This window comes from Bactrocera dorsalis, chromosome 2 (assembly GCF_023373825.1).
Source record: "Bactrocera dorsalis isolate Fly_Bdor chromosome 2, ASM2337382v1, whole genome shotgun sequence".
Taxonomy (NCBI): Eukaryota; Metazoa; Arthropoda; class Insecta; order Diptera; family Tephritidae; genus Bactrocera; species Bactrocera dorsalis.
The window spans coordinates 39,856,217-39,880,009 of NC_064304.1; the positions used below are offsets into that span (position 1 = coordinate 39,856,217).

Here is a 23,793-nt window from a genome sequence, read left to right on the forward strand (position 1 = left end):
AAGCAAGTTCTTACGAAGTATATTGTTTGACGCTACAGTTTTTGGTTATGTTCCTTTCCGATCGTTTTCCACACTAATATTTGTAACACACATTTTTATACATACCCACACATATAATATTTATAATACCATATGCAAATAACTAAGCACAAAAAGTTTTAAAACTCTTTCGAAGCTGCAGTGAAAAGTAGAATAAACATTTCCCACTCTTAATGTAATTAATAAAACAAGAGCTAAAGCGCAGCGAGAGCAACAAAGTAAATGAATGGCTTTCTTTATACTTGTAGGTATATGAAAACCAGTATTTTTAACGACGATAAAGCTTAACGGTTGGCTAAAAGTGTCGTTGGTTGATACACAGTCAGCTTTCTTTCGTTGCATTCAGAGTAGAATTGAACTCGGCGCGGTCAAGTTTGTTGTGCGCGGTGATATTTGCAATCAAAGATAATACAGTGTTATTTATTTAATTTATTTACTGATAATTACAAGACATGAGCGAGCAAAAGTACTTGAACTTGAACAATGGCTTGCGGATGCCAATTATTGGTTACGGCACTTGGATGGTAAATATAATATATTTTAATAATAATATAATATATATTTTTCATTTTTCAATATTAATTACTTAGCTTAAAATTGTTGTAACCGAAAATTTTAAATAAAAAAATGTTTTTATAACGCTTTATATCGTCACCTAAATTGAGTTTTTAGCATAAAATTTTCAGCTTCCGCTAACAGATATAACCAATATATAACCATTTTATAACTAAAACTCAAATTTTGTTTCAATATGAGTGCTTTTCATTATATCGTTTTTCCTTCGTCTGTAAACTTATGAAATGTGTTGTTATGTTATTTTGCATTTTAGTTGACGGTTTTGAATTTTACATTTTGCCGCACTTAGTGAAGCTGAAAATAGTCGTTAAAAGGGGTGTGTTTGTTTGCGGGCAGCAACTTGTTATAAAATAAATACATAATAGCTGGTCAAAGTGGTGCAAAGTTGCCGCGCCCTTTTTTGTAGTTTAAAGCAGATAAAGGTCTTAAGTTTTAGTTTTAGTCAAGTATATACGCCCAATGCTAACAAAAAACGTATGCCCAATAACGGCTTAGTTGCCTTACTATTATTAAAAGTTGCAACTTTTATATGATTTTGAAAAAAGAAATAAAAAAACGTTAACTTTGGTTACACAGAACCTATAACCTTTCAGAAAAAAACAGTTTTCCATGCAAGAACTTGATTTTTATTGTTCAGTGATAAACATATCGTAGCTAATGGTTCCATATCGATGGTTTCGAAAAATGAACAGCTTTTAGGGCAAAAAAGGAACATGTGGTTTTTTTGTTTTTTTTTTTTTTGTTGTTTTTTTTTTGTTGGATTTGGCTCGTCTTAGAAGACCCACACGGTCGATTGCTGTTTTGTTTCGGGCTCATACGCATAGATCCATGATTCGTATTTTATCAGCATTTCTTTACACCAATCCACTCTAGCCTTTTTTGAGCGATTGTCAAATTGGCCGGGATCCAACGAGAACAAACCTTTTTTACGGCCAGGTGTTCATGCAATATCGAATGTATGCTGGTGGGAGAAATGCATTGACAGGCCTCTATCTGAAGGTATGTTACATGACGGTCTTGCATTATCAGTTCACGTACGGCATCGATGTTTTCTGGCACAACGGCTGTTTTTGGACGACCTTCACCGAATTCGTCTTAAAGCGAGCGTCGGCCACGATTGAATTCGTTGTACCAGTTTTTCACAGTGCTATAGGATGGTGCTTCATAGCCATACAAAGATTTTAGTTCATCGATGCACTCTTGTCGTGATAATCCACGTCGGAAGTTGTGAAAAATGATCGCACAAAAATGTTCACGAGTTCCATTTTTTGGCAGAGATGAATTTTTTAATTCCCTGTAAATAAAACAATTCACTATTAAATGACAAAACGTTCTGAGTGATGTTATGCTAAAAAATGTCAAACTTTCCAATGGAAATGTCAGATTGCACCTGGCAACACTTAGTGTTGCCTAGTCCAGAAATATATATAGCAACCTTTATCAAATAAAAAAAAAATCCAAACAAAAACTTGACTTTCGGTTAGTTTGTATGGTACTTACATATATGCTAGAGTGACCCGATCTAATTTGTTATAAAATAACAAAAATATAAATAAAATTTCGGGAATTCTACCTATGTATTAGACAGTAATCCATGCCAAATTTCATGCAAATACCTTGTCAAATAAAAAAGTTTTGCCTACAAGGCCTTAATTCCGATCATGCTGTTTCTATGGCAGTTATATGCTATAGTGCTCCGATATGAGTGTTTCCGAGAAATGAACATCTTCTTGAAGAAAAAATGATGTGATAAAAATTTCAGATTAATGTCTTAAAAACTAAGGGACTATTTTGCATATGTACAGACGAATGGACGGACATACATACCGACATAACTAAATCGACTCAGCTCGTCATGCTGATCATTTATATTCCTATATAATTTATTGGGTTCCTGACGTTTCTTTTTGGGAGTAAAAAATTGTGTGGCAAACTTAATATACTCTGTTCAGGGTATGAAAATGTAAATGGATAATTAAATTGATGAATCAATTTAGAACGTAATTGGCTTTGAAATAAATGTTCTCATATTTTAATTAAGCAGCAACAAACATGTCACGTTTACTAAAGATATTAGTTGTTCACTTTTAAAACCGGTTAGTGGTTTTTGTTTACATTTTTTTTAGTCTACAAATAATCAGCTCTCAGTGAAAGCTGTCTAAAGGTACACATAGAGTATGTACCAAAAGAGTTTTGGATGCTGAGCCAGATTTAAAAAAAAAAAACAAGCAAGAAAATCCACGAAACCGGCAATTGAAATGCTTTGTTGCATTCTTTTTGACTTTCAGTAATGAAAACGTGCTCAAGCGATGACTTTCAAGTGGTTTTAAACACAAAAGCGCTAACAGAGGAACAGTGACTGCGCATATTTACATACTTATGTATATTTCTTTTATGAGTATAGAAGATTTAGTATCTTCGATAAGCATGAACAAGCAAAAACAAGTTTAAAACTGTTTATCACACATTCAAATGCCGTTTTTATACAACAGGTGCGCTTATGAATAAAATGAATTTAATAGTTACGTTCTTTACAGTATATCAACTACTGATGTATTATATATTAAGAGTTACTCAGTACTCAGAGTACTCCGAAAGTGCTTCTCAAAAGACTCGACAAAATCACATCATTAAATTTATCTATACACAGAGAACACAAAATAATTATAAAGCTTTTATGAGAGCTGAGAATTTCAAAATTATTCTAAGCTACTTGCGTCCATAACACTTAGATGAACTCGAAAGTGCACAGCAGACACTAAAAATCTTAACGACACAACTTTTTTAGAAAATTTTTTATTCAAAAAATGTTTATTTCAAGATCATTAGCAATGCCTGCAGAAGTTTCAAAAGATGAATTATTATATATTGTATGAGTGTGAGCTAACTAAATTTGTCTGAAAATTTTACTGCGCAAATTTGAAGTACTAAGTTGTCTGTTCGCTTGCATCGAACCCATAATACTTCACAGGCGCATTTTTTAGCCTTTAGCACTCTCAGCGATTTTCAACTATGTTGTACCACGACGGCCTTTAAAGGTTTCCACGGAACCATTTCTGGCGAATAAAGTGGCTGGGGCCTCATTATAGTATTGTTTTTGGCGAAGAATTTGCGAACAAATTTATTTATCCATTGAATTGCCAGCTCATAAAATCACTTCTAACCTTAGTGGCTACTACTGGAAGATTTATCGTACTTTCGGAGCATGTAACTGGTGATCCCTTTCGAAGTTCACTACTTGTTTAAATAAAAAAACACAGAAACTACAAACTTAATGGGGAATGTTTATAGTCATTCGAAAAAACATTATTTGGCATTTATTTTTTGAAGATTATCTCCTTTAAATGTTGGTCGCGGCTACGTCTCAGATCGTTCAACCGTTGAGTGCATTTTCGATGACCCATTCGAGCATGCTCCAAGGTCTGAATAGAAGCGGGATTGTCCGCATAAACTTTACATATCGTCACTGGAAAAAGTCTAACCTAATCTTGATGGCCAATCGATGGCCCAAAAGATGAAATTATCTGCTCAGCGAAGTGATAAATCCATTGATTGATGCGAGTGAGTGGCGCCGTCTTGTTGACACCAAATGCCGCCGAGATCATGAGTTTCAATTTCAGACATCAAATAGTCGGTTATTATGACGCGATAACAGTCGCTATTGACGGCTACGTTCTCATCGGCATCATTTTTGAAGAAATATAAACCAAACCACACCAAATCGTGGTTTTTTTCTGGATGAAATGGCAGCTCTTGAATCTCTTCCTCATCCCAAATGCAGCCGTTTTCTTTGTTTACATACAAAACATCGGATATTCTTGGATCTTTTCAAGAGTCAATAGAGCGAAGCGATGTCACTTGGCAAGGTCGCCAAATCGTTCCATACTGCGCTGCGAACGGCCCTCAACTACTGCTGCTATATTTTCTTCACTGCGTACTGGACGTAGTATATTCGGTCGTATATTATCAATAATGAATGCTGGGTCTTAGGATGGGCGAAGGTGTTGCGAATAGTACATGCAGTCGGTCGATTATGTTGACCATAAGTTGAGCGAAGCTCACAAAACACATTATTTACAGAACGTGAAGTTTCGTAATAAAGTTGAACGATTTGTGAACGTTGTTCAGGCAGAAGTCTTTCCACGACTCACGCGTGATCTGCCAAAAAAAGGCTATTGAAAAAAGTGTCTCTCTTTGAATGACCTGTTATTTCGAAATAATAAAATAGAATTTTGACAATAGGACTCTCCAAACCCGCGGAGTTTTAATTTTAAAGCTATCGTTATTTTTTTTATCACAACTACAACTTGTACAACTAAGTCACAAATTCAACTACAAAAGAGAATATCAAAGTTAAGAGGGCATCGGTAGTTCAAACGCGGGAATAGGCGTTAAATTCAGATGTTACTTTTGAGGCAAAAATAGATAATATCGGGGTTTCTAAACCTAAAATAAGGATTATCAAGGTTCAGGTTGGCTTTATGTAACATATCTTAAGTGAGCGTACATTCTTAGATATGCTATAGTTTGGGGAACTCGGTAAATCCATACTACCCTAACCGCCATTTCAAGATTATGATAATCATTATTTTAGTAAACTTATCGGTCAAATTGTGAAGTATCTTAAGAAGAGGAAGTTGCAGGAAGTTAACGAAATCAGCTCGGAAGGTCTCTAGCCTCGCTGTACATAATTAAGGGAATAAATCGGTTTAGACTTTTGGCTAAACTATAAATCCTAAATTTGTCTAAGATTTGTCCTCATATAGCCAATAAATTTTGATAAATATACAGCATAACCCATATCAAGAAGAATGGGTCTATGACCTAAAATATACTCGTAAGTTGTTAAAATACCAAAGCAACGTTTCCCAAAATTGGAAAGTAAGTTTAAAAGGTCAAGAACCACTTTGACCACCTTACTTAAGTATACATATGTATGTATCATTTTGAAATCCGGCTCTTAGGACTATGATAACCATAGAATTTCTTAGATTTTGCAATAACGCGTAGCCGTTTGCTCTACAATTCCTTATATAGGCTAGTGAGGAAGAAATCAACACTGCTGTAAATGAAGCGCTCAAGGTGGGCTACCGTCATATTGATACGGCACCGGTGTATTTAAATGAAAAGGCCATTGGAAACGTTTTAACCAAGTGGTTTTCTTCGGGAAAAATAAAGCGATCCGATTTATTCATCACTACCAAGTTACCATCACCAGGTATTTAAGAATTGTATATACAAGTATGCAGTTTGTTTGTGTATCTACAAAGAGCTCTTGTTCACCCGACAGGTGCCGACAGACCCGATCTAGTTGAACTGACATTGCGAAAATCGCTTGCGGATCTGCAGCTAGATTATGTGGATTTATACTTAATACACACACCCATAACTGTGGTTGTAGACGAAAAAGGTGCATTCAAGCACCATGAAGATGGAACCGTAATTGTTGATCCCAGCACGGATCTCGTAGCTATTTGGAAGGTGAATTACACAACGCAAATGTCTATGAGTTTATGTAAAAATAATCATCTAATCTTGGTTTAAAGGAAATGGAGGGTCTGGTCGCAAAAGGCTTAACCAAATCGATTGGAATTTCCAACTTTACTATAAAGCAAATCGACAGGATCCTTCAGAACTGCACCATCAAGCCAGCAGTCTTGCAGGTCTATCCTATCTAATTAGAATTATGTTAAGATTATAATTAAACTTTGTATTACTACAACCGTAGATCGAATATCACATTTATTTGCAACAACCGGAACTAATCGAGTTTTGCAAATCTGCAAATATAGCCGTGACCGCCTATTCGCCACTCGGCTCCAAAGGTGTAGGTACCTTGAATAAGAGAGCTGGAGTGGAACGCGAATTACCAGATTTACTAGATGTGCCCGTGGTCAAAGAGATCGCACAAAACCATAGCAAAAGTGAGGCACAAGTGTTGCTACGCTGGATTGTGCAAAAAGGTATATCGGTTATACCAAAGAGCACCAATCCTAAACGCATGTACGAGAATAAGAATATCTTTGATTTTAAATTGAGGGCGGAGGAAATGGAACAGCTCAACAGTTTGGACGCAAATATACGTGTGGTGAATTTCTCATTTTTCCCAGGGTGAGTAAACCATAAGAAAATAACAGTATAAATTTAGAAAGAATATATTTTATTTTTTGTTTTTTTTTTTCTCTGCTACAGCGTTGAAAAGCATCCAGAGTTCCCTTTCTAAGTGTTTTGGTTACGCATGGCAAGCAACAGCTGATTTACTTTCTCAATATGTATGAATTATTGTAAACTGTTTCACACGAATAGACAGAATAGACAGACCCTGGGGTGCACACATAAAATAGTTTAGAAAACAACAAAAAAATAAACACATTATTAAATCGCTTCAGCAACTGGCATTAAAGTTTTCGTTATTATTTTAAGTTCGATGGCTTGGGGTTTTACTGTGCTCAGATCTTTACGCTCCTCTTGCGCCGCTGGTGAATTGTTGATTAGGGTAATGCTTGCAGCGCTCTCTTTGCTCTCCATTGCTTCTGGCAACGTGGGCGCTGGCAATGTAGCTTTCGCCTGGCTGTCTGGCACGGACAGCTCAACTTTCACATCTGTTGGTGGCTCAATGTGACAGATCTCACCATTGCAACTGATGCTGCTGTACATATACATATATATATGTTAATATATTTTAGAACTTGGCTCAAGGAGTTATTTGTAACAAATAATACGTGTTATCCGCTTTGATAGCTGTTAGATAAAACTAAGTAGGCGCGCAAAAGGCGTAGTCAGTGCACTAAATCACAGCAGCTTGGCAAAAAATGAAAAAACATTGGTGGTGAAAATAGAGGCATACACATATTAGAGGCAATAAGTATTTATTACACAAAAGTGCTTACAATATTTGCAAAATAACACATAAAATCGAGACAAATTTACATCATAAGGAGTATTGCAACATTTACGGCGAAGGAACACACCAAGTGTGAAATTTCGAAAAAATCAAAATTTTTATCCTTATATATACTTGTACTCACGCAATTAAACCGCATAGACTAATGCTGAAGCCTTTGAAAATTATAAAACAAAAATAAATTCATAGTTGATTGAAACCCATCGGAAGGCACACTGACATTTAAAAAAAAATGAATTTTCAACTTTTTTTGTTGTAAATCATAGTTAAAATTTTAAATAAAAAATACCGTATGTTTGGTACATAAAAAAGTAAGTTAACATCAAATTTCATTAATAAAAAAAAATATGTTGTAAAAGATAAAATAAAAAAATAACCAAAAACTGGGCTTTATGAAATTTCCACATACGTTTTGAGGTTATGTGAAAAGGTCTGTATGCAAAAGTTATAGATCTTTTAATTATTTTCAACATACAAATATAACTTTTTTATAACACTAGTAATTTGGCTCGAAATCTAAAAAAACAGTTTATAATCCTTAAAAATTCAACCATGTGTGGGAGCTTTCTTTTCCTGACCGCAGATTTTATCTAACGTTTCCCGTGGGTTTTATCCTACTATGATGTTATGTCCTTTTTTCCAGAGGCTTCTTTTGAGTAACATTCAACTTTGGGACCGTAGGTTTTCAGACAATATCCTCTAGCTCAGAAGATTTTTTAGTTTCATCCACGCAGAAGGCCGGAATGCAAAAATACAGGACTTTTATATTTTTTTTTTCTTTAAAATTTTTACTATTAGGCTGTTCACGGTAAGGTGGTTATCGGGTTATGTGATTATTAAATTAAAAATAACCTCTATGCTCCGTGAGCACCCTATGTTGTATGGTTATTTGCTTATTTTTACACAAACAGCTGTTCATTGTTTACAATTTTAGTTCAATGAAATTCCAACTTATAAAATGCCTAAACAAAGTTTAAAAAGCAAAAAAAAATCGAATTTAAAATAAGTTCTGCTATTCAGGAAATGGACTTTATTGAAGGTATGTGCTTATTAAATAATCCGAATTTTAAGGGTTCAAAATATGCTTTGTATAAAATTTGCAGACATCTTGCATAATTTGCTGATTGCAAACAACCACATAATCTGTAAACAAAGGCCTAGGTTGGTCAACTTTGGTTATTTTGTCATAACGCATTTTGTTGTTGTTTACTTAATCACATAACCACATAACCCGATAACCACATTATCGTGAACAGCCTATATGTATTCTTAAATGCACTTAAAATGTTAAAACAATAGATGATACACAGTTTTTGCTTTTATTACCAGAAATCGCTTTTTTAAGTTTTCACACTGGATGTGCTTCTTAAGTAATTTACAAAATGAAATTGCATAAAACAATATTCGCATATAAACAGGAAGTATTAGAAACATTTTGATTAGTCTGTTTTTATTGTTTGCTGCTATAGGAATGTTTTCTAAAAATAACTTAGTCTATACACCAGGGTTGCAAAAAATTCATAAAAAATATTGAATTAACATTATTTTCAATTTGGAACCCTTCAATTCAAAAAAAAAAAATTAATCACAAGCAAATACGTGTTTGAACAAAATTTTATCCCAAATATTGGTTTGAAGAAAGAAATGTAATCTCAAATACCCGATTAAAAAAAATTAAAATATAAATAAAAAAAGTGTTTTGGAAATTGTATATTTTCGAGTTTGCGCTTTACCATTTTCAACAAGAGCACGTCTACTGGCATCATCTTTGATATTCTAGAGCACTAATCGACACACAGAGATTTAACAATTTTTATTTGATAAAAATTTTTAAATTTTCAACTGTTAATCCCAAAAGCAGAACTAAAAATTTGAAATTTATTTTAATTTTTAATAAAGATGTTGGAATAATTAATTTTAGAAAAAATTTGTTATTATAAAATTCGCAACCCCGGTATCCACTTAAAACTTGTGGCTTGCATAAGTTCATCTTTTAATGTCTTCTTCTTAATCAATCATCTATTTGTTTGTAAACATTTATTTATTATCATTATTATTTATTTATTATTATTATTATTTATTTATTATTATTATTTATTTATTATTATTATTTATTTATTTATTATTTATTGAATATGTTATTTTTATATTAATTTTTTGCTATGTATGTATTATTACAGGGTTGCAAATAATGCATTAAAAAATAATTTAATTAACATTTGAAATAGTTTTTTTATTTGTATCCCAAATACGGGATTACAAATAATAATATCAGAATAAAAAGTAAACAAAAATATAATTTTTTTAAGTTAAAAATAAATATTTACCGGATTAAAAAATAAAAAAGAAAGGCATTAATATATATAATATCAATTAATAATGAATTAAAAAATATAGAAATTGGTTTAGAATTAACGTTTACGTATTTCATTCATATTAAAAAAAAAATTAAATCTTATTTTTAATCCCAACATCGGTATTAAAAAATTAAATTTTTATTTTTGATGAAAATGTTTTTAATTAAAAAATTCGCAACTCTTGATTAATTTTTTATGCTTGTTTTATTTATTTCAGTGCTTATTTTAGTTAAATGATGTTTGTGATTTTTATTTTTATTTTTATATATAATTTAACTTTTATTTTATTATTTTTACAGCATTTAATTTTTCATAAAAATTTATTTTATTATATCAATATAGATTTTAGTTAAACGATATTAGTGTTTTTTTATTTTTATATTTATTTTTATTGATTTTTTTATTATTATTTTTAACAGCATTTATTATATTATATTATTTTATTTTATTTTGAAATCATTTCACTTTTTATGCAGTTTTATAACAATTTACTATTTAACAAACTCAAAATTTCCGTATTGTATATTATCTTTAATCTCATTTTTTACATCGTACAAAACTAAATCTTAAGCTAAAACTATTATAAACAACTTTTCATTTTGTAAAAAAATGCAATACAAAAAACTCATTTTACATATAATTTTTTTTGGATAGTGGGCGGATAAAAATTCGTTTAACATTTTTAAATAATTATATATTATTTAGGAATTTACTACTAAACAACAATTAAATGACATGCCATAAATGTACACAGAATTTGCATTCTTTAATATCTTCATTGTTAAGTTCGTTTATCATTATTTAAGTAGTTTTATATTTCAAAATCTTCTGCTATTGCATACAACTTGTAAGCTTACATAAATATATGTATATAGCATATAGGAGTTTAGTACATTAGTTACAACATCAGTTGATAATCTCTTTATCAAACTATTCGAGGTAGTTATGCCAATTGTTTAACATTAATACATTCATTGGAAAATTCGGAAAATTTTTTCTTGCAATTAAAGTTCTTTTTAGTTTATTTAGCGTTAATAGTCATAAAAGGAATGTCTGCGTTCGCTGAAAATACAAAGGGATAATAAGGCAATGCAATTTCATACTTTAAAATCCAAAATGATGTGGTGAAATGGAATTTGATGCAAACATCAAATTTTTACTATTATTTTTTCAAATGAACCGTTAAATTGTTTGTTAAATCAGCGCATACGCACGTTAGCCCTTAATCCAATGAATGTTTATGGATTGATTTGTAAGTGTTAAATAATCAGCTGTGATAAGTTAATGTTGTATTAGCCTAAAAGTGTTAAAAGCAGCATGTTTTTGGCATTAAGATAAATACACATTACTGCGATGTACTGTTATTTGCGTTAGATGCTCATGTCATTTAGCATGTGTCAATGCATTTGTTAGGCAACTCACGTCGCGCGGGTGTCCTCATCGGAGCTGCGCCTACAAAATGCACCTTTAATTATTTTTTTACTTGCCATTAGCATAACCGAAACACTCACCTTGCATCTTCGTTGGCACGCATGGCTACGGCAGCCACTTCAAATATACCTATGAAGAAGCAGAGCATTAACGGGCCGAAGATCGCACCCTGCCAGCCAATCCAATACATGCCACCGGCGATAGCCAAACCAGTCAAATATGGATGTCCACCGCTAAAATGAAAAAAAATTGTGATTTTTATAAAAAAATAAGAAAAAACGTTAACTTCGGCTGCACTGAAGCTGTAATACCCTTAACAGGTGTGTTTTTTATAACATAAAAGGTTGTTGTTGTTGTTATATGCTATTGCAGCTGTTTTGGGAGAAGAGGGCGTGTACAAGATTTCAGTCCGATATCTTAAGTTTTTAAAAGTAACCACCACCAAGAAAGATTCTCCAAATCGACTAAACTCGTTCCGGTGCTCATTTTTATGTTAAAACATTCTTTTTTGGTATCAAACCCCGACGTTTACTTCAGAGTGTTATACATTTTTTGCCAAATTTAATATACACTGTTCTGAGTATAAAACTATTTTCACTATAGCACAAACTTACCCCTTCATCTCCGCATAGATGGCGGCCTCGAAATACGGTGGCACGAAGAATTGCAGTAGAAAGAGCACAAGTCCGGCATAGAAGCGATCTTGCGCCAACCACAACTCCAACAAAGCCGGCAGCGAACACCAATAGCTGCCCAAAAATGGTGCTGCCGACAAAATGGCCGCCAACGCCGATGGCAGGAAGACAATGCGCGCGCCAAACACTGTATGCACCAGCCATGTGAAGAGACCGGTGAAAATGGAACACTTAAACATGGAGATTAGTACGCCTGAAATGGAATTCTCCAAAGCATCGGCGATTTTAGAGCCGGACGTTGAGAAGCCCAAATATTTGGTAACCTGTAGTGGCGCATATTTCGTATTACTGCTCGAAAGCAAATAGAATAGCGCAGTAAAGAAGACAATCTGCGTGCGAGAGGAACAAAAAAATTACAAATATTAAAATCCCATACAAAATGTGTGTGTATTAGCAGATCACGTACCATATCCAGTATGAACTCCACACACGCCTGACCGCCAGACAGTAGCAGAGATAAAATATCACCCGTAAAGCTCATGATCATCGAGAGATTCGTGCGTATGATGTGCCACAGAGATTCAGCCACTTCCAGTATGGTTTGTGTGTTGCTCTTCGCCCAGCCGATAATGCCCTGTTTTGCCACTAAAACTAGCTCTTTAAAATGTCCTTTATTAAAAACACATTGCAATTGGTTAGCTTCTGAAACATGCAGTGAGCAATGAGCAAGTACAACAAGGGGGAAAACGAACCAAACGAAACGAAAATCCTTCATAGTATACAAGTAGGAGTATATGTATGTACATATGTGTATATGTACATTGGAAAATATCGTTGAGAAGTCACAGGGTGTTCCGTTATCAATGCATACTTAACACGCTGATATACTTCGGGTGTATTTGAATTAAATTTAAATGGACTTAAGATGTAGCGCGAAAGTTTCTTTTCTAAACTTTGGTATACTCACTTTATTATGGCGTAATAATTTACTTTTCTTAGGGCGTTTCTTCAGAAAAACCTCGCATTGGTTTAAATATAGCCTTTTCTGAGCTTCAAACTTGGCATTGCAGAAAGTCAATTAAGAGTTTATGGCTGTTTAGACTTAATAGAAAGTATGTGCGCATTTGTTAGAGCTTAGCAAATGTGAAAGTATTATTATTTGAAAATAAATGATGTTCGAAAAAGACAGAGCTTATTTTCCGACACCGATGTTTTTGTAGATGAAGTTAATTTAATTGAATTGTTAAAAGGTTCTCAAAAGTTTTTGACTTTTTCTTAGAAGTGTTAAATATGTATTTCAAAAAAATCGCCTTCATTCGAAAATGTCATTTTTTACGAACAGTATTGCTACATAGTATAAAGAGTATGTATGAGTATTAATGTTGCAATGTGTAAAATATATATACAATATTTTTTAAAGCAAATTGTTAGTACAATTGTCATTGCATTTGGGTCATAAGTGGATTAAAAAGACAAAACACAAATGAAGCAACGCATGTGGAAATTTTTAACTTACCAGGATTATCAACAATTTCACCGAAAGTCGTTTTGAGGGCATCTGTTGGCACACGTGGTCCATAAGCCGAGTCAGATTTATTAACATCAATCCAGTACTGTATTAAACGATCCCAGACATCTAAAATTTGTTCCTTCAGCTTAGTGGCATGTACTGAATCGGCTTCGGCTAGCCAATCATCGATGTACGTTTCGATTTTCCGACGCCCATAATGATGCGCATTATCCAAAGCATCATCAATGGATGACTGTATATTCTCAGGTAGTATATCGATCAATTCCGGACGATCAGTAATTGTTTTGTTTATCAGATCTTTGCCCAAGTAAGCAACTTCAATGGTTTCGGAATAGATATTGACACAGAAAAATACGCCAAGAAAGACGATAATTAACAGCATGAGTATTATCATCAGTATGGAAGTGACCAAGTCGACAGAGGACTTTAATGAATCGCGTATTATGGCGTTTATTTTGTAATTCAATTCAAGCACACCGGGCAAACAGAGCGGCAGTACGGCAGAATGGTGTTCAATAGCCCAACTCTGGAGGTTAATACGAAAATATGGTTTAATTTGAAATTATTGACAATTTAAAACAATAATACCTTTAAGTTTTCATAGGCTTCATTCATTTTATTTGATATGAAAGCCGTGAAGCCAGTCACATTGCCCAATGTATATAACAAATGCAGTGATATGGGTATGGCGGCCAATATGAACATCCAAACATTACGATACAAAAATGTTGCTACGCATGCGTAGAATAAGCATTTGAAGTAGATTCCACTCAGGTGTGGCACCTCATTTTCATCTAACAACTCAGTATTGTCCAGCGAATCCAAAGTTTCGCTCAAGGAGACATCTTCGGCGTCGGAATGCAAACTTTGCTTCTTCACACTGATGTTGCTTACTGACTTTTCAAAGTCAGTTTTGTCTAGCAACTTTTTTAATTTTTCTATGCAACTGCTAGATCCTTCCGCAGTGCGCATATGGTATATAATTGATACACCTACATACAACATTATCAAAATAAAGGCAGGTACTTGTAGTGCGCCTAAAAAGCTGCAACCATAACTAACTATAGCCACCCAAAGCGACTGGCCAGCCATGACGAACTTGGTGCTATTTTCTGGTTTCCACAAGAAATATACTGACGTCAAGTATACAACAATTATTGCAATTAACTGTAAAATAAATATTGTCAGTGCTTTTTAGAGTTACCGTATTGTATAGGTATGAGTACTTACCAGGTATATATTAAGAAAACCAATTAACTGCACAAAAGTACTATGCGAGAAAACTACAAAACGCCAAACGGCACACAGGAACCCTTTGGGTGCATATAGCACCAACAATTTGATACAAGCAGCTACACCCACACCTGCCGTCAACAATTGCCAGTGTTCGTGCAGCCAACTTACCACTAAACTGCCACAATGTTCGGTAGCTTCCAGCGGTGCCAAACATATTGATACCAACACATTAGAATCGCGTTCCTCCAAACGCTCAAACCAACCATTCAACAACTGCGCTAAACGTCTCTTGAAAGGAAAGAGCACTGCTCCCATCAGGAAAGCCCAGAGTAAAGGACGCACAAAAGGACCTAGTATAAAGCAGACGGCAACAAATGCTGCAATGCCGGCAGCTATTAAAAAATTGTACATGGCCGCTTTGAAGGTTTCATGATTCTGCGAACGCATACGCATCAACTTGTTAAGAACGCTGTCGAAGGAGCGATCGCGCCTAATTGAGTCTGAACGATTCATTTTGTATGTAAAAAATATGTAATGTCGGGCATTCAATTAAACGCTGCAAAAGAAAATAATTTTTAAAATAAAAGTTGTACACAATACAAAAGTTTGCATATAACTAGTATTATACTTGTACAAACATTTTAATTTACAAAAGTTATTCTAGTATTTGCTATCAACGATTTCGCAGACACATGTACTTAAGCATACATTATCGCTCTAGCATAATTCTTTATAGATATTCAACTAAAAATAGCAAAGAAATGTGGCCAAATGCGTACTGATGACGTATGCCACTTCGGCCACACCTACTGCATTAAATTAATAGCTTGGCTTATACGGATAACAACTAGAATTTCGCATCACAGCCTTGGTTTATATTATTTACGAACTAGCGATGGATGACTGTATATCAAATATATTTCAGCAAATTATTCTCAATCAACAGAACGAGGACACTAAGATGACGTCAGTGTACTTGACTAACGTTTCAAAAAGTTCGGCTAGTTGATTTGGCCTTTCGGTTTTTCAGCAATAACTCACTTATATCGTTGTTGTTACACTGCTTTACAATACTATGCTTTATCCGGCTTAATTTAGAATTCCATAATTAATTAGAGCATGGTTTTATTCACTTGGTATTTTCGTTCGTATTAAATCAATTGTTTTGTACCGTGTTTATTTTGTTTACATCAGTTAGCATCCACTTTTTATGAAATCATTCAGGGTTGTTGTGAACTCAGAGCAGTGTGGATATCAGCTGTTGTGGACACTAACTACAATCTTAGTATGATTTTTAAAAAATTGAAAACACAGTACTCAATAATTTAAATTATTTGTATTCCCAAAGAAAAGAAAGTGAGTAAAACTTAAAAAATACATATCATAAAATATTTTTCAGCAATAAATACGTTTAATACTGCTTAAGTAACCACTACAAATTGTCCTCAAGTAATCGGTTCGGCAACGTCCCTCTTATAAAATATTAATGAACACTAATCTGCACTGTCGGCATTTTATAAGAATTTCGGCAATTAAATGTTTCCTACGGTGTGGGTTTTTCCAGAGAGTATTGATCTGATTGAATCTTCTTTATAATCAACGTTCCCTGATGTTTTCTTGCACGGTCAAGATAAATGGTGAAGTTAGGAATGGCAGGTGTTTTACAACAGGTGGGTACATATGTATGTAAGCATACATACATTATATACACATACATATATCTAAGTACATTTTAAATTTGTATATACATATCCGGTAAACCACCAATACTTCATCGACGTTGAAAGTGTTATAATGGATCCCCCAAAGGAACCAGTACGTAGTACGCTTTTTTTAAACGCGGAAGTTTTTATTAAATACATAAATTACTGTCATTGTATTTCAATATTTTTTTTGTATTAAAGTGCGACAATTTCCAGACATTGCTGTTGATGCCACATTAGGCAAGTGCAAGTACCTGCTAAGATCAAACATTTTCACGTTTATTTTTACATTTTCCCTTTCAGATCTTATACCTGACCTTGGCTGTGTATCCGACTTTGAGTCCATAGACACCTCATTGGCGTGCCATTCACTTGCAAATAACTTACATAAATATTCGCACTTACTTTATATTCTTTTATTAAGTATTCATTAATTACTACCTTTCAATTTTATTGTTTTCTTCATAAGTAGCAAAATAATTTTCAAAATTTTACTTTTTTTCTATTTTAGTGTTTATTATTTGATTTATTTGCACTTTTTTGTTTGTATTTTTATTTTTCCAAACATTTTATTTATAATTGTTTATATAGCATTTTTGTAGTTCACTTAAGCGACTTAACTAAAAAAAAATTCATTTATAGTGTGTATGCTTTATACATATCTAACAATAAAATAAACTCGATGTGTTTTAATTCTATCGAATTTGTTATCGAAGATCTCTGTGAAGGGGCTATATCTACAAGTAAATTAAAAAAAATCGTTTTTGTTTGTATACTTATATATTGGATGTACCTAAAGTGTGATCCATTCCAAGTTTCCCTACTTTTTTAAAGAAAAAAAAAACATAGATACTTCAAATTTAATGGCAATGTTTATTATCATTCGAAGGAACATTCTTTGACATTTGCTTTTTAAAGATTATCTCTTTCAAATGTTAGCCGCGGCTAAGTCTCAGTTCTTCCATCTGTTGGATTCAGTTTTCGATGACTCATTCGAGCCGGCGAATGACACGCGTGATGTTTTGTTCTAAGGCCTGAATCGAAGCGGTTGTGACCGCCATTATCGGCTACGTCCTCACCAGGATAATTTTTGAAGAAATATGGACCGATAAATCCAAAGCCTTAAAGATTTATGGTGTAGTCAGATTTTTCAAACAATCGATTTTGCAATTTATTAAACCTAATTTGCTACTCTTGATTTATTCGATGATTAGCAAAGAGTTTTCGGGTGTTCTAGAGCGTCCTTGTGAAATTTCAAATGCGTTTTCCACTAAACTATGTTTTTTGAACTGATGAATTAACAGATTTTTGAAAGCATGAAAAACTAGTGCCTGACCTAAGGATTTTTTATTTAGATTTTTTTATAAACAATTAACTGTTGGCCTTTTCTGAAAAACTTCTGTTAGTTAAAAACACATTTTTTTTGTCTGATTGATTTTAAGAAAATCTCCAAAGAATAGGGATGATCCCGGCAAGAAGCTTCGGTGGGAACTGGATCAATACAACACATCATTTTTCAAATGTTCTCCAGCAGATAATCTAAGGGATCAGTGAATCCAAAATTTTTCAAAATGAATCGCCTTTTATTAAAACACATGAAATTCTGTAAATGCGCTTTATTTATATTTAAATATTTATTAAGTAAAATGCTCCTTCAAACTACAGTCTTGTTTTGAAGCTCCTCAATTCTTGTCGTTAACAGCCTCTTTTGCGCGTTCAGTGCATACTCCGTCTTCGGTGTACATTTCACCACGTCTAAACTTAGCATACCAATCCTTGATAGTTGATTTTCCTGGGGCACTGTCCGGAAATTCTTCATCAAGCCAATTTTTGGCTTCATCTGTATTTTTTCCCTTCAAAAAGCAATATTTTATCAACACGCCAAATTCCCTTTCATCCATTTTTTTCACAATTCCTTATCACATCCAAAAACACATAACCCGACAGCTGTCAAATTTATACACGCGCCTTTTGAAGGTTAGTGTTGCCATATGAGAAATTGTTTGACAGCTAAAATGCCTATAAAATCTGCTGACAAACTACCAAATTTTATTATAATGAAAACATTGGGTTTTATTTCAATTAAATTTAGTTACATATACATTGCTACATTTTTTCAAGCTAATCGAATATTTTTATTAATTCCCATTAAAGATTTGGCTTTAAAGGTCAGGCGAGAGAGAATACAAAAATACAAAATAATCAAGCATTTATCTATCATTTTATTTATTGTTTTACCTAAAGAGCAAGTCGAAAAGTATATTTAACAATTAATTGAAACAAATCTAAAGTATTTTCTTGTCCACGAGCCTTCTGTTCTTTCAGCCGTTGAATGAAGTTGAAGAAATGCGCGCAGATATCAAATTCCTCACACTTCCATTTTTTCATAGTTTCAATTATAGTTCTACGTCTGTATTTTATTGGACAGCAGATATTTTCTCGAGATGTAGGTGGCCTAGTTCTATTCTCTTGACAATGAGGTCAACGGAAAAGGAGCGGACTCGATTGTTTACTAGGCCAATGATTACATACTAGCAGTATTTCTCACAATTATGTGAAGAATAATGATTGCTATAACAGTTAGTGTTTTAATAAAAATATCATTCATCCATATTAACATACGGTGTAGTGATGTGGTGGATGCCATTATCAAAAATTTACCCCATTAATCCCCTGGTAGAGGTGCAATGGGTCTGGAGAATGGGTATGGAGATTGCCGCCCAATATAAATTCAAATGAAGTAATGCAATTTTTGGGGCGAGGCCGCTTGTAATTTTAGGACGTTGAAAGCCGGAATCGACGTAACACTCGATCTTGTTAATGAACTCCACCTAAATTGACAATGAGGCCGAGAAAAAGAGATACATTAGGAATTAAACACAACGTTTTGAATCTCCAGTAGAGAAGAATGAACCAATGGTTCTGTGATCGATAGTTCCGATGGTAAAATCAATATATTCATCAACGGATTAAAGCATGAAAAAGGAACAAGAGAGGAGTCTATTGTGGTAATTTATACACAGAACATAGATTTAAACTAAATGTCTATAATTCAGTTTTCCAGGGCTAAATTGTTGGTGTAACAAATGGCGCCAAGTCGGCTTCTGCTCTAGCCAGAAAGTCCATAAAGCTTCTAGTGGACATCCAAGCGGCAATTAAGGCTCTCTGTAGCTCCAATATTAAGTATCACTGCGTTAGGTTTTGCATGCAGGCAATAATTAGTCTCTCATTACGTAATAATATAATTGATATCATCTGGGTATTCAGTCATATTGGGCTAGAAAGAAAAGTAAACACAGAGAAGTTGACCTGCTAGGGGCAGCCCAGACCATTCAGCTCCTTCAAGGGTTGTTTGCTGCAATGGACCCTAGAAGAACACCTCACATATTGGAACACTAGCAACAAGGTTGATGTTGATGGTGGACAGATCAAAAAGCTTCTACATCTAAAAAAAAGGGAACTTAGTTTTGAGATCTCACATTCAGAAAATTGGACTCACCTGCTGTATATTCCGCATTCGCGGAGAATGATGAGACGCTGGAACATTATTTATGCGAATGCCCAGTCTCCCGCTGGGTGAGATGGAATTTATTCCACGACTCCCAATGCTCCAATTTAAGAGTCATTGTGCAGCAGGGGTTAAAAATAATTAGTTATTTTACCAAATCAATTGAGTTGCTGGATAAGGCTTAATTTGGTTCTGAGACTAATGACTGCTTCCTTAAATGCGACCGCTTGCGGTCAGGTGCTCTTGCGACCAAATAAATAAAAATATGCACAAATTTAAATTTTTTGTTTTATATCATAGTGCGAAAACGGTTGCTATTTACGGTTACGTTCTCACCTCAGCCAGCTTATCAAGCTTTTCGTTCTCACAAATTCCTGCCTCTCTTTTTGTCGTGAGCTGCTTGAGCCATATGTAAAAGAATCGTTTCTGGCCACTCCCAAGTGAATAGCAATGTTTTACTTATATTTTCTTTAATTTTTTATTTAAAATTAAAACAAATCTATTTTCCGGTAAATTTATTTGATTTAAGCTCTATTTTATACAAAATAATTTTGTTTAATATTAAATTTTTCTTTAAAATAAAATACAGTTGTAAGATCGTTAACCAACTTAAACAATATACATTTAAATACCTTTTTAAGTATTAACTCTTTTATTTACTAGAGAGATTACTTCTTTTATTTGTTTGTAGCACAAATAACTTAAATTAATACGTTAGATAACTTTTTTTCACATAATTAAAATATTAAAATTAGGCAATTAATATTTTTAATATTTTTGCTTAAACAAATGCTCACACAACCGATTCATTTTGCAAAATTGCAAAAAAAACTGTACAAAATACTTTAATGCTTTATAATATCGTCAATGGTGATTACTTACACATATATAATTGTAAATATTTTTGATTTTCTTGACATAGATATATGTTAAGGTTTCATTTTTATTACTTTTATGTAGACTGCTAAGTAAAAAATCATATAACCGCTTCGAAAAATAGCTCAATTATGTCTTTTGAATATATCACTTAGAATGTTTAGCTCAATGTTTATAATTTTACGAACAGCAAAGCCTTGCAGTGATGTAAATATGTATATAATATATATTATTTGTCATACTGTTTGATTCAGCAATTTTTCTGAGCATTTGCGCCTAATGCCACTAAAAGAGAAGCACCAAATGGAATTTGGAAATAAATATTTCTTAATGAGTTATATAATTGAACCGGTGTATATTACATAAATTTCCAATTATTTTATGGTATTTTTTATATACCTACATATATAACATTTCTCACTCCCGAATTGTTCGTATAAAAATATTTAGTTAATGTAAAACTTCGTATACATTTCCGACACTTTGCGCACAAAACTATGCTACGCTACACGCTAAGGACAGAACACACGTTGACTAACATTGCATAATACCGACGATTTACGCTGCTTAAACGATTACTTGACGCGAACCTATACTTGTTTTTTGGGTCTTGAGGCAACTTAAAAGCTAAGTTCTTGCAAATTCGAAAATTTGTGTATGAATGCCATAAACTTAAGTCTAATAATAATGCCGAAATAAAATGCTGAGCACATTTTATCAATTATTTGTATGGAAACCAATTTGTTCGCATACATTTAGCGAGCACTGTACCGCTTAGGTGTGAGGCGTTCAGCCCTCATTGTCCGGCGAAGTTTTTGCCGTTGATGTGGTGAGCGGTTCCACGCTGGCGTCCGGATCATTTGTCGAGAGATCTTCGCCCGATGAGATGGTCGAGAGTGAACGCACTGGCAGCGCGGCTGGTGCTGCCGCTGCTGTGGTCGCCACCGGTGCAGCTGCCACGGCTGGCGCTGGTGCTGGCACGACGGTGGTGGGTATTATGGCTGCTGCTACTACGGGCACCACAGTCGGTCCACCGTCTATGCCGGGCGCTGTGCTGATAGTGCGCGCCAGCTTTTGTTGTTGTCGCTGCATGCGCTCCTTCTCGCGCGCTGCTTTCAATTTGTCGAAGTCGTCGCCTTCGTCCTCGACGCCGGGCGCATCCGTGGTTGACTTCGTGTCCATGTCATCGACTGTGGGGCGAGAGTGTTAATGTGTGGAATAATTGTTTTTGTCAAATAAAATGTTTCAATAATTTCTAAATACCATGCAATTAGGGGGCTTTGATACATATTTGGAACATTTATGAGCAATAAGAGTGTAAAGTGTTAGAAAAAGCTCTGTTTACACGCTAGTATTAACTTAGATGACCTTACTGGAAATTTTCAAAAGCTAGTGTTTGACTTGGCATCGCTGTTGAGGGCCCTAGAGGTTTATGAGAATGATATCGAAAATGTCTAAAAATCTAGCCAATGACCGAAAATGCCAAAATTCGCTGAATTCATTCCAGCCAAGGCTTGTAAAAAGTGTATAGAAAATTCAGTTAGCCGGTGCTATACTTTTCTTTTGGCTCAAGAGCCAACTTTGAAGGCGTCCTGGTCAAATTTGATCAGGCAGTAGATAAGTCAGTTAATTCAGAAGGAAGAGTGTCTCATATTACTAATTGGAAGTTTTCGAAAGCTTGATTTGAATTAATTTATTGGTAATTAAGGAAAAATTATGATCAGAAATATTATTTTTCAAAAATTATTAAGTCCTTTGGCTTATAGAAGTTACCAGTAGGGTATTCAAATAATTTTTTTAACACGACTTTTGCTATTCTTCCATAGAACCACAGGTACAAATACTTAATATATTTTTCTTACAACTCGATTGCTCAAAAATATACAAAATATAGGAAAACACTACAAGATCTGTCAAAAGTAAAGTAAGTGTACATATATATATTACATATACATACATAATATTGATCAGATCCAAAAAGTTAATATTTTTGTAGAAAAACGTTGACCAATTAGAAGGAAAATACGAAAATTATCTAATTTTTACAGCTTTAAGATATGAGCTACAGTGATATAACAACAATAAATAAACAACTTGTTTACTACAAGAAGTATTTTATAAATTGTATGTATGATCTGGCGATCCTACTACTTTTAATGCTTCAATGATATGAGAGGTTTTGGACAAATACTTGGCAATAATCTAATTATCTAATTTTTACAGCTTTAAAATATGAGCTACAGTGATATAACAACAATAAATAAACAACTTGTTTACTACAAGAAGTATTTTAGAAATTGTATGTATGATCTGGCGATCCTACTGTTAATGCTTCAATGATCTGAGAGGTATTGGACAAATACTTGGTAATAATATGATAAATATTAGTAAAATGTTTTACCATTTTGCATTTTCAAACCTTGTTACAAACATATTTTGTGGACAGTAATATATATCAGAGGTTCGTATGTTAGGTTAAGTTTCGGTGTTGATTACAGTGACGAAAACTACGGAGATCCAATTGGACAGTTGAAATACCGGTATTTTGTGATATCAAAACTATCACGATCGAGATTAAGTATCATAAGACCCTTATGTATCGAATCATTTGCAGCCAATTCGCCCGGTTTACCGAAGGTATGACCTCCAAAATGTTTGAAGTCAAATCTGGAAGCGGAGGAGGAGAGGCGAAATGTTTTCAGCCAACTTTAATAATGTTGGACAAAATTTTTCACATCACCGCTCTACGCACGCATAGTCTAGTCATCTATTACACCGATAGTGTCTAGATCGGGATATAAAATAATCGGGAATCAATCAAATAGGGTTCAATAAAGCCCAAGAACTGAATAAATACTAAAAGGCAGGAAAAGTAAAATGTTGTTTCCAAACCGTACTGTCTAAAACCAAACAAGCATTCATGGTATGCAGGAGAAGGTAGATCTTGGTGCGGTCAACCGAGCATCATCCGGCAGCTGTATACCATGATCGTGAGAC

General features: G+C 33.9%; 4 protein-coding genes across 25 annotated transcripts in view; 2 read left to right on the forward strand and 2 right to left on the reverse strand.

Annotated features, from left to right (window-relative positions):
- LOC105224592 (uncharacterized) overlaps positions 1-23,793 on the forward strand; it is a 229,400-nt gene that overhangs the window by 39,883 nt on the left and 165,724 nt on the right. The gene's annotated exons all lie outside the window — the stretch shown is intronic.
- LOC105224588 (aldo-keto reductase family 1 member A1) lies at positions 304-7,018 on the forward strand. The gene is made up of 6 exons (XM_011202723.4): positions 304-563; positions 5,653-5,833; positions 5,906-6,096; positions 6,162-6,278; positions 6,344-6,726; positions 6,808-7,018. The coding sequence occupies exons 1-6, from the start codon at positions 492-494 to the stop codon at positions 6,836-6,838; spliced, it is 975 nt and encodes a 324-aa protein (XP_011201025.2). The 5' UTR covers positions 304-491; the 3' UTR covers positions 6,839-7,018.
- LOC105224586 (transmembrane protein 245) lies at positions 6,755-16,117 on the reverse strand. 14 transcript variants are annotated; one of them, XM_011202717.4, is made up of 9 exons: positions 15,695-16,117; positions 14,704-15,265; positions 14,062-14,640; positions 13,459-13,999; positions 12,409-12,611; positions 11,922-12,331; positions 11,388-11,540; positions 11,299-11,328; positions 6,755-7,264 (listed from the first exon to the last, which is right to left on the reverse strand). In XM_011202717.4, the coding sequence occupies exons 2-9, from the start codon at positions 15,220-15,222 to the stop codon at positions 6,991-6,993; spliced, it is 2,709 nt and encodes a 902-aa protein (XP_011201019.2). In that variant the 5' UTR covers positions 15,223-15,265; positions 15,695-16,117; the 3' UTR covers positions 6,755-6,990. The 14 variants fall into 14 exon arrangements, with proteins under 14 accessions (XP_011201019.2, XP_019845220.2, XP_049303293.1 ...); XM_019989661.3 differs by having other exon boundaries at positions 15,489-16,117; XM_049447336.1 differs by having other exon boundaries at positions 6,755-7,261; positions 15,751-16,116.
- LOC105224614 (bestrophin-1) overlaps positions 18,014-23,793 on the reverse strand; it is a 58,271-nt gene continuing 52,491 nt past the window's right edge. For all 9 annotated transcript variants that reach the window (XM_049447353.1, XM_049447351.1, XM_049447346.1 and 6 more), the window contains one exon: positions 18,014-21,986. In XM_049447353.1, coding sequence (XP_049303310.1) covers positions 21,586-21,986 — 401 coding nt within the window. In that variant the 3' untranslated portion in view covers positions 18,014-21,585. The remainder of the gene's footprint in view (positions 21,987-23,793) is intronic.

Bases quoted from the DNA above. Each gene is read 5' to 3' on its own strand.
- LOC105224586 (XM_011202717.4), bottom strand. From the start codon at position 15,222: ATGAATCGTTCAGACTCAATTAGGCGCGATCGCTCCTTCGACAGCGTT. The intron at 12,332-12,408 runs GTACGTGATCTG...TCTCGCACGCAG, and splicing joins TGGAGTTCATACTGGATATG to ATTGTCTTCTTTACTGCGCT. The intron at 11,541-11,921 runs GTAAGTTTGTGC...TTTTCATTTTAG, and splicing joins ATCTATGCGGAGATGAAGGG to CGGTGGACATCCATATTTGA.
- LOC105224588 (XM_011202723.4), top strand. From the start codon at position 492: ATGAGCGAGCAAAAGTACTTGAACTTGAACAATGGCTTGCGGATGCCA. The intron at 564-5,652 runs GTAAATATAATA...TTCCTTATATAG, and splicing joins TTGGTTACGGCACTTGGATG to GCTAGTGAGGAAGAAATCAA. The intron at 5,834-5,905 runs GTATTTAAGAAT...TTCACCCGACAG, and splicing joins TACCAAGTTACCATCACCAG to GTGCCGACAGACCCGATCTA.